At 49.9% G+C, this 13,972-nt stretch overlaps 1 protein-coding gene across 4 annotated transcripts in view; it reads left to right on the top strand.

Annotated features, from left to right (window-relative positions):
• The window catches only part of PEBP4 (phosphatidylethanolamine binding protein 4), a 215,863-nt gene that overhangs the window by 18,927 nt on the left and 182,964 nt on the right, over positions 1–13,972 (top strand). For all 4 annotated transcript variants that reach the window (XM_043561674.1, XM_043561679.1, XM_043561690.1 and 1 more), the window contains one exon: positions 1,185–1,311. In XM_043561674.1, coding sequence (XP_043417609.1) covers positions 1,185–1,311 — 127 coding nt within the window. The remainder of the gene's footprint in view (positions 1–1,184; positions 1,312–13,972) is intronic.

Genomic DNA, 13,972 nt, shown 5'->3' on the forward strand with positions numbered 1-13,972 from the left:
GGAGGAGAATGTGAGTTCCCTCCCACTGGGAGGCAGGCCTTGACTTTCTCCCCGGGTCCAGAACTCAGGAGCTCCCCCTCCGGATCTACTCCCCCATTATATTCGCACCGGATCTCCTCCAGGCATTACCTCCAGCAAGGGAATCATGGCCAGCTCTGGGTGACCACTGGCAGGGTGTGGAGCTGGCCAGCCAAGCTGGACTTTGGGCAAGGCTAGGAATTCACCCCTTCTCTGTCAGCGAATCATCTTAACCCAATGCACCCTATAGAGATCCTGGGTCTTGGTGATATAAAGTGACAGAAGGACAGAGAGGAAGGGCAAGGTTTTTGTTGTTGTTGTTGTTGTTGTTGTTGTTATTTTTAAATATCTTTTTGACATCCCAGCCTGGTATACATCCCTGAGGCTCAGATACAGGTAAGCCCTTAAGGCTAACCCTGGTGAAGTTATGGGATCAGCCCTTCCAGTGAACTCGGTTCTCAGAGCATTCTTGCTGTTCAGGCCTTCTTTGCAGGGAAAAAAATAGATAAATGGATTCGTACTACAGTCTTAGTGACCAGATATTTTACCTCCTAGGAGATATTTGCATTTTGAAAGTGCAGGGAATGGTAGGTGGAGAGCCTAGGTTATTGGGCAATGCTTGACCCAAAGATATGGATTATTTAACTATTGGTGAGGTTTCCAGACATACAGAGGATCTCGATTTGTTTAGGGTTGACGAACGTCTTTGCCCGTGAAGAAGGATGTACTAATTTGCTAAACCTTTCTTGATGTAAAGAAAACCTCCCCGAAAAGCAATGTGCAAATATTGTTCTTACAAACGCAATCCTACTTTAAAGACACGGACCAGGTTTGTCTAAGGATGCATGCTCTTTTTGAGAAGTCAATACAGATGATAGTTCACACTTTCTGACCACTGACGACTTGCTGGCTCTGTTGTAAACGTCGATCACCTACTTTACTCCTCACACCAATACTTCAGGGGTGTTCCCATTCTACAGGTGAAGAAACCGAGTCACCAAGAGGTCAAGTAACTCTCAGGTCACACTAGTCACGCTAGTTAGTGACCACTACTAGTTGGTAGCAGGCCTAGGATTCCATCCCACTTGACTCTACATTTCCAATGGGGCTAGACTGAAGGCTTTGAACCTGCCAGACTCCCCCCGACTATCTCCTTCTCTCCACAGGGGCCTTGAAGTTTTCTACCCAGAACTGGGGAACATTGGCTGCATGTTTGTTCCCGACTGCAACAATTACAGACAGAAGATCACCCACTGGGATGAGCCCATTGTCAAGTTCCCTGGGGCCTTGGAGGTGAGTGAGCAAAAGCCTGGAGCGGGAGGGCCATGGGTCTTGGTTTCCCTCTGAGCTTGTTCATTTGTGTGACTTGAAGCAAGGCCCTCTGGGTTGGGTCTGGTGGTACCAGGTAGCTGATGCCATCGGATGCGCCTGCCTCAGAGCAGCCTTGGAGGAGGGTGGGGTCGGTTGGAGGGGGCTGCAGACCGGAAGCCTTAGTGGGACTGTGGGGCAGCTCTGCCAGGATCTTTCCCTGCTCCTGCAGCCCCTGGGCCCCAGAGCCTGGCTCGTCAATTTATGTGGAGACCGGCTGATGTGTGCTTTGAAGTCAGCAGAGAAAAGGAAGAGAGAGGGGGTGTAGGGAGTCCTTTTCAAGGTTCAAGGTGGCTGGCAAATGGGGAGGAGCTAACTAGTAATGGGCAGGGCTTCTCATGTAGCTAAACAAGCAGAACAGTGCGCCTTGACTCCATCGTCGCAGTATGAAACACACCGGAACGTTTGCTCAAACTTGTCTGAAATAGAAGATTGAAGCTCTTTTAGGAATTGGAAATAACTACTCTTTCCTCTAGGAAATGGTTAGTACTATATTGTTCTGGAAGCTTCCCTTGGTTTGGGGATGTAGTAAGCCTGGGGTAGGGCCGTGGAAGTAGAAAGTGGACTGTGGCTGCCGCTCCCACTGGCCAGAGCATGTCCTGGGGGAGCTGCTCCAGTGTTCCGGTCACTGTTTCTCTCTTCATTGATTCCTGGGTCACACTGAGCCCCCACAGTGTCAGGAGAGGATGGCAACCTTGCTTTGTCTGCTGTGTTTTAGTAGGAGATGCCAATATCAACCTACATAAAAGGACTGCGATGTGTCCAGGAACCAGGTCACAAATGGGTGGAGGCTGAAGGGCCATGGTCAGGAGGTGACCACATGCACACCATATGCACAGCCTTCTGGTCCCCTTTGTGCACCGCGGCAGGGAGAGGCCACCGCCGGCTCTTCCCCTCTGTCAATCCAGGCCTGATGGCAGTGACTACATAAACAACAAAATAACAAGTTCTGGGGCGAGGGAATTTGCAAGTTTACTCAGATGTGGAGGGTAGATGCTTCTCTTTCTTAAACTGTTTTCACTATCAGGGAACCAGTAGATTGTGATGTGTCTCACAATTGATGAGATTGAAAACATGAAGCTTTGACAGGCTATTGTGTTTGCAACCTTGACAAAACATCCTTTCTTCCGGGAGGCTAAGCAAGCAAGTGACGAGAAGGCCTCTGAGTCTCTCTCCCTCAACCCTCCCAAGGCTCATGCACATGAACATGCATGCACGTGAACACACACACATGCACATGTCAGCCCTCCTCCCTTGGAGACCTCTGGCCTGGGGCACACCAGTGGACACGTGGGAGAAGCAGAGGAGATATAGGCCACTGTGATTCTAACACTTGGAACAGGAGGGGGAGGGCTGCGGGGAAGGAGCCCAGTCCTGTAGGGAAGAGTATAATGCTGCCCGGTGGGGACTAGATGCTTGACCTTCACCATTAATTCACTTGTCCTTGGCTTTGCCACTGAAAAGTAATGAGATCAACCACATTCTCAGTCCAGTGACTGTCCTAGGAGAGATTCTCAGTAAAGGACTCCATTCCGCCTGATGTTATAGCATATGTCCACTAGATGACAGTGCAGACTTTTCTGAGTACCTGGCGTACTTGGTTTGAAGCAAGTTTGGGAAATCTGCATTTGATTCCTTTTAGTTGACACCGATTGTCCTGGGGTGTGGGCATATAATGAAGAGAAAACATCACTCCCTCCAGATCATGAAATTTCCCACCCTGTCTCAGTCCAGAGGTGGGGCAGGACAGAAAACCTGGAGACTTATGAAGGGCAAGGACTGTGGTTAAGAAAGCCAAGGAGAGTAGAGATTTCACAAAGAAAAAATTGGTCAAAGTGGTAGAAACAAAGGAAGGAAACGTAATATTCTACTACTATAGAACTAGAGGGTTTTGGGTTTTTTGGGTTTTTTTTTTTTGTAAATTTAACTGACATTTGACAAGGCGATTCAGGGTTATCAAAAAACACCATTAATCGAGTGGTACCCACTTTATGCTGGGTACTATTTGTGTGTCATTTCATTTAAAGTTTTCATCAAGTCTGCAAGTGAAGTAAGTATCTCTTTAGTTGAGACTGTTAGTGATGAGTGACGAAAGCCAACTCTAACCGGCTTGTGCCAAAAGAGGAAAGAAACTATTGGTTCACAAAATGAAAACTCCAGGAATAGCTTCAGGCATGGCTGGATTCAGGTGCCCAAACAATGTCACCAGAAATCTATTTTTCCCTTTCTCTACTTTTTTCTATGCTGGTTTTATGCGTAAATAGACTCTTCTTGTGGTGGCAAAGACAACCCCATTAGCTTCAGATTTGTTTTACTAGTTTATCAATCCCAGTGAAAATAGATTGACACTTTTCAACCATTAAAAATCCCAGGATTTGTCCTGCTTAGATCACATGCCTATCCTTGAACCAGTGGCCTTGGGTAACCCCACTAAATCTACAAAAGCTGAGGGCAAATGAGGATGGTTCCCCCAGAGGAGACCACTGGTAAGGGCTCTCAGCAGAGACACCAGGGCACTGGCACAGTCAGGGGGCGGGGGCGGGGTGGGGGGGCTTGCTGAATGGAAGCTTTCTTGGGACAGAAAGTAGTGTTTGCTAAGGAGGGTGGTGGTGAAGAGGTGGAGATAGGCCAGGGGTAATGAGAAATGATATGATGGCTAGAGCTTCCCTTAAGGTGTCGAGGGAACAAACACCTCTACAGAGAGAGAAACTGGAACAGTTGGAGAGGAAGGGCTGCTCTCTGGGAATAGGGTCTCTCAAGAGTGTGGGCAGGGGAGCCCAAGTCCTTAGTGACAAAGCATGGGATTGAAGGCATTTCCTCTGGGCCCGGGGCCTACTGAGAAAGGACAAGCAGTTTGTGACTGGCTATGTGGGGATAGTGCCTTGCTTCAAAGTGATTAAAGCAATGCCACCAAAGCAGCAGCTGCCAGTGGACATGTCTTGGGAGCCCCCCACCATCACCAAGCAAACCCTCAGGAGAGGTGCTGTGGGCCTGGGACAGTGCCTCTGTGCCTACCAGAGGTCTTCCTGCCTGTACATCTTTGTTCAGGCCACTTCCCATATTTGGACCCTGCCTACTGGGACACCCTGCCCGTACCAAAATGTTGCTGCTTCTAAGAAGACTTCCCTATCTCTCTCTTGGCCCTATCCTCATCCCTGGCTGGTGTCTTCTATCTTTGAACTATCTTAAAAAAAAATTAATGTTTATTTATTTTTGAAAGAGAGACAGAGAGACAGAGCATGAGCAGGGGAGGGAAGAGCCCAGAGAGAGGGCAGAGGGAGACACAGAATCTGAAGCAGGCTCCAGGCTCCGAGCTGTCAGCACAGAGCCCAGGGTGGGGCTCGAACCTATGAACCACGAGATCATGACCTGAGCCGAAGTCAGATACTTAACTGACTGAGCCACCCAGGTGCCCCCTCTCTGAGCTTTTTAAATGCCCCCTACCCATCAGACCTAGAGTTTACTTCCTTCTGTCTTGTATTGTGATTGCTTGTTCATATCTCCCATAGCCTTGACAAGTTTGTAAGCTCTAGGAAAGCAAGACCACCCACAGCCCCTACCAGCATTGCAGGCCCCATGTTGACTGACTAGGTGAGGGGGTGAATAAATGAATGAATGAGTGGCTGCTGGAAGGATACCTCCTGGAGTGTGGTGAACTATAAGATGTGTGAGTCCCATGGTTTGCCTTTTAAGTTGTTGGGTGTCTGGGGCAGCCTGAAGAAAAGCTGCTAAAGCCAGTACTAGTCTCTCCTTTACCCAGGGTGGGGGTGGGCTCAGGGTTGGGAAGAGGAAAGCCAGGAGAGAAATCCAGTGGGTTTTCCAAAAGGCAAAGTAGTGCAGGGAAATATGGATGGTCCCTGTGCCAACAACCCCAAGAGTTAAGAGAGGTGTTGAAATAAGAGGAAGCTTTCTCCCCTGGTGCTTTGACAAACATTAAGAGGCAAGCGTCTTAAAATGCATCCCTTCTCAAGATGATGTAAACCGAAAGGCCCCTGAGAAGCTTCTTGACTGAGGCCTATTCTTCACCTTGAATTTAACCAGCTGGAATCCTTTTGAAGTGAAGAAATTACCTTTAAGTGGGGAATGTGCATTGCATTAGAGAGAAGGAACAAGGAGTCCTGGGGTCCCTCAGGTTTCCAGGCAGGCTTGGCTCCTCTCTCCGTCCCAGAAAGCAGGCAACTCTGAGTATCCTCCAAACAGACGGGACAGGCAAATCCCTACCCCACCCTGGGCCTGTAGGGTCTGTGTTACTGCCTCCTGGGGGGCCACCTCCTTGCCCTCACGGGCCCAAGGTACACACACAAGTCTGGACACATGTGGTAGAGTCACAGACTCTCCTTGCTGCAAGAGACCTCAGAGCTAACTAGTCCACTTCCCATCCTTCTCTTTACACACAGAGCAGAAAAACAGGGGCTGCTGGTCACAAAATGATTAGTGGAGGAGGGACGTGGGGCTCCTGACACTAAGAGGAATGCTGGGTAGAGCAGCCCATGAGGGATGGAGCAGATTCTCTCCTTCAGGGAAAGAAGGGGCAGAGGAGGAGCACGCATACATGCCGGGGGTGGCCAGGCATAATTCAGCATTAGGAATATGAAGTGATGCACTTAACAAATATCTATGGAACACACAGACACCATGGTAGTGCCTCAAAGTCAAAAAACAAAAGGCGCCACCATGGAGCTCCCAGCCTAGGTCGGGAGACAGATAGAGTCGCGTGGTATCAGTGTTGCGGTGGACGAGCTGCGGTTACCATTGGGCAGCCAAGCTGAGTCAGTCTGGGGAGGCCTCCAGGAGGAGGTACCCAGAGCTGAACTGCAGACAGTGAATAGGCAGGGCATGGGGGTGGGGGGGCCCAGATGGCCGGGTGAGGGAGGAGGCTCAGGAGAGGACAGGGCCACTATGTAAGGGGTCACAGACACTGCTTGCCCTGGTGTGGAGTCTGGATTTTATTTTGAAGCCAGGTTGGGGAGGGGCTGGGGAATGTGACCAGATTAGCAATTCAGGATGGTCAGTCTGGCAGCACAGGTGGAAGAATGGAAGAAAGAGGAGGTTGAAGGCAGGGAGACCACCCTGCTGAAGCCCTCGATGTGAGGGCATGAACTGTGGCATGGATTTGAGAGATAGAAAGAATGGAATCCATAGAGCTTGGTGACTGAGGAGGAGTGGGGGTCGTGGTGGAGGGAGGGTTAGTGTGACCCTTGGGTATCTGTGATGACCAGGCAGGTGAGCAAGGGTGAGGCTTAGCATATAACTCATCCTCCAAAACAAGACGCTCTGGGGAGTGAGGGGAAGTGTGGTTAATAATTACCAGGTATGGTAGGGCACTGTCCCATTATTTTGGCTTCCACCAAGGGACACAAGAGAAGAACTAGATCTATAGGGACAAAGGCCAGCAACTCTGCAGATGCTGAATCTGAGGACCCTGCGTGCACCCAGAGGCAGCTGCCCGCTGAGCTCGCTGGGAAGTGAAGGCAGGGCTGCAGGCCTAGATTTGGGTCCTCAGTGTCAGGGGGCGGGGCGTGGAATCTTTGAGGTGGTGGGACTCACTCGGGGGAGGATATGGAGTGGTCAGCTACAGCCAGCCTGCAGAGGTCAGGTCAGACAGGCCACAGAAAAAGTGCATCCGACCTAACCCAGCCGACTATTGGAGAGCCCTGGCAGGGAGGGAGGACTGAATGAGGAGAGGACGTGGTAGTGTGGGCCACACACACCAGAAGTTTTCAGGGAGACAAGGGGCACCTGAGCTATTTAAGTGCTGGCAGGAAGGAGCCAGTGGAAAGGCAATGCCCCAAACAGCAGAAATTAGAGATAACAGGCCCATTGGAGAAGTTCATATCTGAGAAGGAGAACCACAGGGATGGTGGAGGTCAAATAAAGGGAACGAGGTATCCAAGTTCCTCAGAGGTCAAGGGTGGGAAGCACAGCAGAAGCTTCCAAGGCCCCAGGCCCCGGCACGTGGGTGAGCAGGAAGAGGAGGAGAGATAGGTGTGCTCGCTGTGCCCCAGGAGGGGTGAGGGGTCTCCCCAGCTGCTGGACCTGTGAGCTGGAGCACAGGTAGCAGAGCCCCTCACACAGAGGTGAGATGCTATCTGGAGGCCAGAAGGGCTTCGGGTGTGAATGCGAGAAAGTTGCACTTTGTGGGCATTTCAGACAGAAGTCAGGAAGGTGCAGGGTCAGAGAGGCAGGAATGGAAAGGGGTGGCTGCCAGGCTCAGACTCGGGGAGAAGCAGCCACAGGGCCAGGCTGGGGAGAGCCACTGGGATTTGGCAAATTCCCTGACACTGCTCTTGAGGATGGACAGAAGAGTTCCAGAACAGGGGCCTGGGAGCAGACAGTAAACCCAGAATAAGGTGGGGGGTTCAGCAATTCACTGAGTGATGATTTAGGGGAGAATTCATGACCTGCAACCCTAACCCAATGCCTAACATGTGACATAAGCTTAGCAAACGGTGTCAGCTGTCATTGTAAGAGACAGATTTGTAGTCTGAAGAGTACAAGGAGTGGAAGGAGGCCTGTGTGGGTTTGAGGCTCAGAGCAGGGAGCGGGGCAGATGGGCAGAGCAAGACCTGGGAAGGTAGGTGAGGAGGGCACCCGGTGCCCAGTAGAGGAGGCGTGCATGAAGGAGAACCTGCTCATGTGTCAGTTTATCCTTTGTCCCTGGACCAAGTCTGCTAAAATCACCCAGGCCTCTTGGCCATCTGCTGTGGCGATGCCATTGGTCATGACAGGACCCAGTGAAAGAGGGGCAGTGCTTGTCACCATTTCCAACCCTTGCAGTCAGATTTTGAAGTTGCAGAGGAACTTCTCAGGTAGGATTTCACACGATCCTCCTAACCATGTTGGGAGTTGGGCAGAGTAGGGATTATTCCCATAACTGCAGATGAGGGGACCTCCCAAGGTCACACTTGCCAAAGTTAGGAAGGGGAAGAGCCAGCCTTAGATCCCTTCCAGTCCACTGACTTTCAGCTACATAGTGTTGCCTCTGGACTCCATCCTGTTACTTGAAAACAGACGGAGTTCTAGGTAGTTTCGTGCATAAGCATCCTTGCTGCAAACATTTTTGCTGCACGACTAATTGGCTAAGGCAATTTTGCTGCAAAAACTAAAATCATGAAAAATGAAAGAGGGACATTCATGAAAAATGACATAATGAAACATGAAAAACGAATAACAAAATTAAAAAGACTATTCTGAAATATAAAATATTTGAATACATTCAAAAGGCATAGTGTAGCTCCAATGGCAACTCCACACAAATAACTGATTTTGTGGTTGTACCTAGGTACTTGTCTTCAAAGTCTTTCATTCGTCGTGTTATACATTTTTTTTCTTGTTGATTTGTCTCCTTTTTCAGCATCACACTTTTTTCACTAAAATGTCTTCTTGCATTTGAGAGAGGTATCAGTTTCCAAATACCAGGATGCGCATCTATAACTGAGCTTTGCACGGCGCTGTGACAGCCTTCTACACGGCTGTTAGTTCTTGGCATCTGGTCACATGTGCGCTGATCCACATTCCAAAGTTCTATGAGATATGTGGGTTGAAAACTCTGCGTCACTGTACATACAGGCCGCGGTGAGGGCTAAGGTTATATAGTATAAAATGGAGAAATGAAACCAAACTGTCAAACAAACTAAACCGTCGGCCAGCTACTTTTCATCATCTTTTACGGCAAAATTGCCTTACGGCCGGCTGCTTATGCGGCAAAGATGTTTGTGGCAAAGATGCTGGTGGCGAAAATGCCCGACACGGCCTCCGAAGTGCACGCCGGAGTTGGGGTGCCCCTCACGCATCCGCTAGCTGGGGCGGGTCCTCGTGGGGGCCTCGTCTGTGCCCCTGTGCGGGACGCTGTTACAGGAGCCAGGCACACAAGCGAAAACACATCCCAGCCCTGCCCACGAGGAGCACCTCCTGAAAGTAAGAATGTGAATGGTTGTCTTTGTAAGAATGAACTCGGAAGCGCTCGTATGGCGATGTTTTGCGCCTGGGTGGCTTCATTGGGAAACTTCTTGGCCTTGACCTTTATTTTCAGTCCTCTTTACCCCCACTCCCGGCCCTCCCCCCCCCCCCCCCCACTTTTCACTGCTCTGGGGGTTGCAGAACCCACGGTCAGACCTGCGCCTGACCCTCCCGAGCTTTTTAATCGAACCGCCTATCCCCAGTCCACGGTGGGGCTCCTCCAAGCGCAGGCAAACAGGGTGTTTGCTCAGCGGTGGGGCATCTGATGTCGGCTGAAAGCTTCCAGTCAAGTGTGGGGAAACAGGTTCCAGATGTTTTTCAGATCAAATAATGTTTCTTTGAAAAACAAAAACAAAAAAACAACTGTGTGGGCCACTCCTCGGGGTGGGGGGTGCGGGGCATGTGGGATCTGAAAGGAGAGTTCACTGGGTTTGCATCCTGGTTTTTTAAAAAAAAGGTCATTCATCAAGTGTCTGTGTGGGGCTCTTCATGCGTGTGTGGGATCTGTTCAGAGCTGACTGGTGGCAGTGTAAGCAGAGGCTTCTTGGATTTTAAAATAGCTGCCTGCCCCTGGTTGGAGCCATTTGGAGGGACAGACACTCAAATTTTGAATGTACAATGACTTGTTGCCTCCTGTCACTGGAGAGAAAAGATGGTGGCCTAAAGAGGAGGTTATAGGTGTGGGCTTTGAGGTATCTCACTCTTTCCAGTGCACCCTCAATGCTGGTCAGTTTTAGGTTCACAGAAAAATTGAGTGGAAATTACAGAGATTTCCTGTATGCCCCTGCACAGCCCCCACTGGAGTGGTACATTGGTTACAGCTGATGAACCTACGCCCCCAGAGTCCAGAGTTTACTTTAGAGTTCCCTCTTGCTGTCGTGCATTGTATAGGTTTGGACAGATGTATAATGACATGTTTCCATCATTATAGTATCATACAGAGTAGTTTCACTGTTCTAAAAATCCTCTGTGCTCTGCCTACTCATCTCCCAACCCCTGGCAACTACTGATCTTTTTGCTGTCTACGTACCTTTTGCCTTTTCCAGAATGTCAGAGTTGGAATCCTACAGTATGAAGCCTTTTTGGATTAACACAGAGCCTAGGCTACCACTTGGGCCTCCTGACTCCAGTGCCAGCACCTTCTTCACCATGCAAGGGTTTGTCCATCTTTGCCCAAGCCTGTGGCCAGTTTTACTGTGGCTTAGCTTCCCTTTTGGAAGTTGTGCTCCCCTCAACCTGATGTTTCTACTGAGACTTTGCAGCGGGCAGGATCCACTCACTCCTGCCCCTGCTGTCATCTTGGGTATTCCTGCTATTCGATTTCTTGTGTGTCTCTCTAACTAGAATGTAAACTCCCTGATGGCAGAGACCTTTGTATGCTCGAAGATGGCAAGAAGGAGGCAGTTTTTGTGCAGTGAGATCTGTGCTATGATATGGAGCTAAGTGCAGCGTGCTGGCAGGGGACAGGGTGGGGGGGGGTGTCTCTTGGTAACGAGAGTATAAGTGTTCCAGTTTTCAAAGCACTTTTCCTTGTCATGACAGCTCTTATCTCCGATCAGTCCCAAGAGATGGGCCAGGCAGGTGTCTCTGCCCACACTGGGGATCCTTGGCCCAGGGTTAGCCGGAGAAGGCAGATGTTCAGCCTCAGAGCCCAGTACCCATCTACTTATTGCCTCACACCCCATTTGAGTCTCCTCACAGCCTTGTGGACGTTAGCTTGCCCTAGTGCACAGATGTGTTAAGTGTAGTGATAAAGCTCGGACTCAAATCCCTGGCTCTTGTACTGTGCTCTTCTTTCCTGGGCCCCCTGCATCCCTGTCGTCCCCAAGCATTTACTACATAGCCACGTTTACTGACTGTTTTCCACATGGTCAGGCTCTGTGCTAAGTGTTCCACGAGCATTGTGGCACTAAAGCCCTACAGCCACCTAGCACAGTAGGTAGGATTACCTTCATTTTACAGGTCAGGAAACTGAGGCACAGAAAGAATCCAGAGCTCGTGAGTGACAGAGTCAGGATTTGAACCCAGGTCTGTATGGGCTCCAGAGCTCATCCCCTTGAGAGTAGGAGGCAACCTGTAGTATGCCCCAAATGGCCCGAGCTATTTCCCAACTGCCACTGCAGCCACGCAGCTCCAGGTCCAGGGCAGAAGCCAGCCCCTAAGGCAAGTGGGGAAGGAGTAGGTAGAGGAGTAGAGCTCCTGTTGTTCCACCACCTCCCTTTCCAAATGGGCCTTGAAATATCAAATGACTTAGCAAAGGGAGAGATGGGGTTTGGGGAGTGGGGGCGTGCAGGGGTGTGCACAAATCAGAGACCCTTGGTTTCTTCTAGGTCTACAGGTCTGTACTGCTAACCTAAGGGAGAACCAGGGTGAGCCATCAGACATCCTGATTTCCACGTCTTACTTATTTCTATCACAATTGGGAATGCAGACGGCTCATACCTGGGGTCTAGAGCACCAGACCTGCCCCGGGCAGAGGCAGACGAGGCTCAGACGGGAGAAGGAGGGCTCCTAGGCGTGGCTCTCCAGGCCCTGCATGTATGAAAAGGCATACATAGCCTCCTGCTGTCTCCTGGGGCTGCAGTTGCAAGAGCTGACACCAGAGGGAGATCGGTGACTATCATCCTGCCCCAGGCAAGGAGAGCCAGCACACTGGCCAGGAAGGCATTGCCCCGGGCGGTCAGACAATTGAGACCTATCCGGTAATGGAGACATGGAGGGTCCTGGATTTGGGTTGGCTGTGCACGCCTCTGCACCCCTCGCCCTGTCTCTCCCTTTGCCGGTTGGTTGTGGAAATGCCCTTCTATTCAAATACATGTATCTCTGGACTGGAATTCATTAAACCAGGGGCCACTAACTTGAAATGTCCTCAGGGGCCAGGCCCTAATTAGGTGGATGAAACAGACAGTTGGAAGGAAAGCAGGGCCAGGCAGACAACGCTTACTCTGAGAATCCCCTCACATCCCACTCGGCATTAAAAAGATACTTACAGTTGTGCTTGTGATCCTCTGCTCATCCCCAGTTTTCCCTGACCTGCAGGGACTGTTCAACTTCATGGGTATGAATAGTCCATTGGGAGTGAGAATCCATGGGTGTCAGAGCCATTCCTTTGGTTTAGAGAGCACTCAGAGTCTGAGGGGTTAGTATGAGAAGCAAGCAGGCTGGGCTTTGCAGAGACCTTGTCTTATGTTGTAGCTCTGGTGCTCCTAACTCTGTGACTTTGGATCTTCTCTCTAAGATTCCCTTTCCTCACCTTAAAATGGGTATAATATCCATTTCTGGGTAAGACCCAGTGGCCAATTCCCAATCCTAATCCTTCTTGTCTCCCTAGGAGCATTTGACCCAGTGGTCACTTCTTCCTCCTAGATACATCCCCTCCCCAAGCCCCTGCCAGGACCCACACTCTCTGGATTTGCCTTCACCCTTCATGGTTCTTCACTTGTCAGTCTCCTTTGCTGGTTGCTCCTCCTCTCCCCAGCCTTTTGGTGTAGGATATCCCAGGCCTCAGTGTTTGGACTTCTCATCTTTTTCTACACTTTCTCCCTTGTGGTCTCATCCAAGGTCATGACTTTAAATGCCATCCCTATGACTTTCTACTCACATGGCCACTGAGGTATCTCACAGGCTCCTCAAACACAATATATCCAACCCCAAGTGCCCACTGTCTACCCTCCCCCAAACCTGCTCCACCTGCTGCCTTTGCCATCTCAGCAAAGAGCAACTCCAGACTTCCAGCGGTGTTGCCTGAACATCTTGGAGTGATAACTGCTCTTGCTCTCCCAATATATATCCAACTCACCAGGAACCCCTGTTGGCTTTGCTTTTAGAGTATCTCTGGAAGCTGACCACTTCTCTTCTCCACTGTTAACACCCTAGCCAGGGCCACACACTCTCTACTGAGTCATCACAACAGCCACCTAACTGGTCTCTTAGCCACCATGCCTGCCCCAGACCCCCAGCATATTCTCAATGTAGCAGCCAGGATGAGCCGTTAAATCTGCAGGTCACAAGAATAGAATAGAATAGAATAGAATAGAATAGAATAGAATAGAATAGTAAAGTAAAATAAAATAAAACTAAAATAAAATAAAATAAAATAAAATAAAATAATTAACCTTCAGGTCACATCAGTTTACTCTTCTGCTTAAAATCCTCCATTTATCCCCAGCTCACCTGAGTAGCAGCCACAGTGCTCACAATGGCTTACGGAACCCTAAAACCTGGCCCATTTCCACCTCTCTGACCTCAGTTCCTACCATTTTTTGCCTTATTCACCCAGCCTCCTTTTTGTCTCTTGACCATAACAGGCATGTCTTAGGGCATTTCCCCTCATATCTCTATGGCACACATCCTCACCTCCTTCACATCTCTGCTTCAAGGCCCTCTTCTCAAGGAGGCCTTCCCATCTCCCAGCCTTGGTACTCTTGGGCCCCCTAATCTCTCCCCACTTCTTTCTATCATATTTATTACCTTCCAACCTACATATAATTTCTTCATTTATTGTGTTTCTTTGTTTTGTCTATTCCCATCCCCACCCCGCAGCTAGGATATAAGCTTCATGAGGACAGGAATCTTTGGTTTATTCACCAGTCTGTCCTGTGCACTAGAAGAGTCTGTCACATGGTGG

This window comes from Prionailurus bengalensis, chromosome B1 (genome assembly GCF_016509475.1).
Source record: "Prionailurus bengalensis isolate Pbe53 chromosome B1, Fcat_Pben_1.1_paternal_pri, whole genome shotgun sequence".
Lineage (NCBI taxonomy): Eukaryota > Metazoa > Chordata > Mammalia > Carnivora > Felidae > Prionailurus > Prionailurus bengalensis.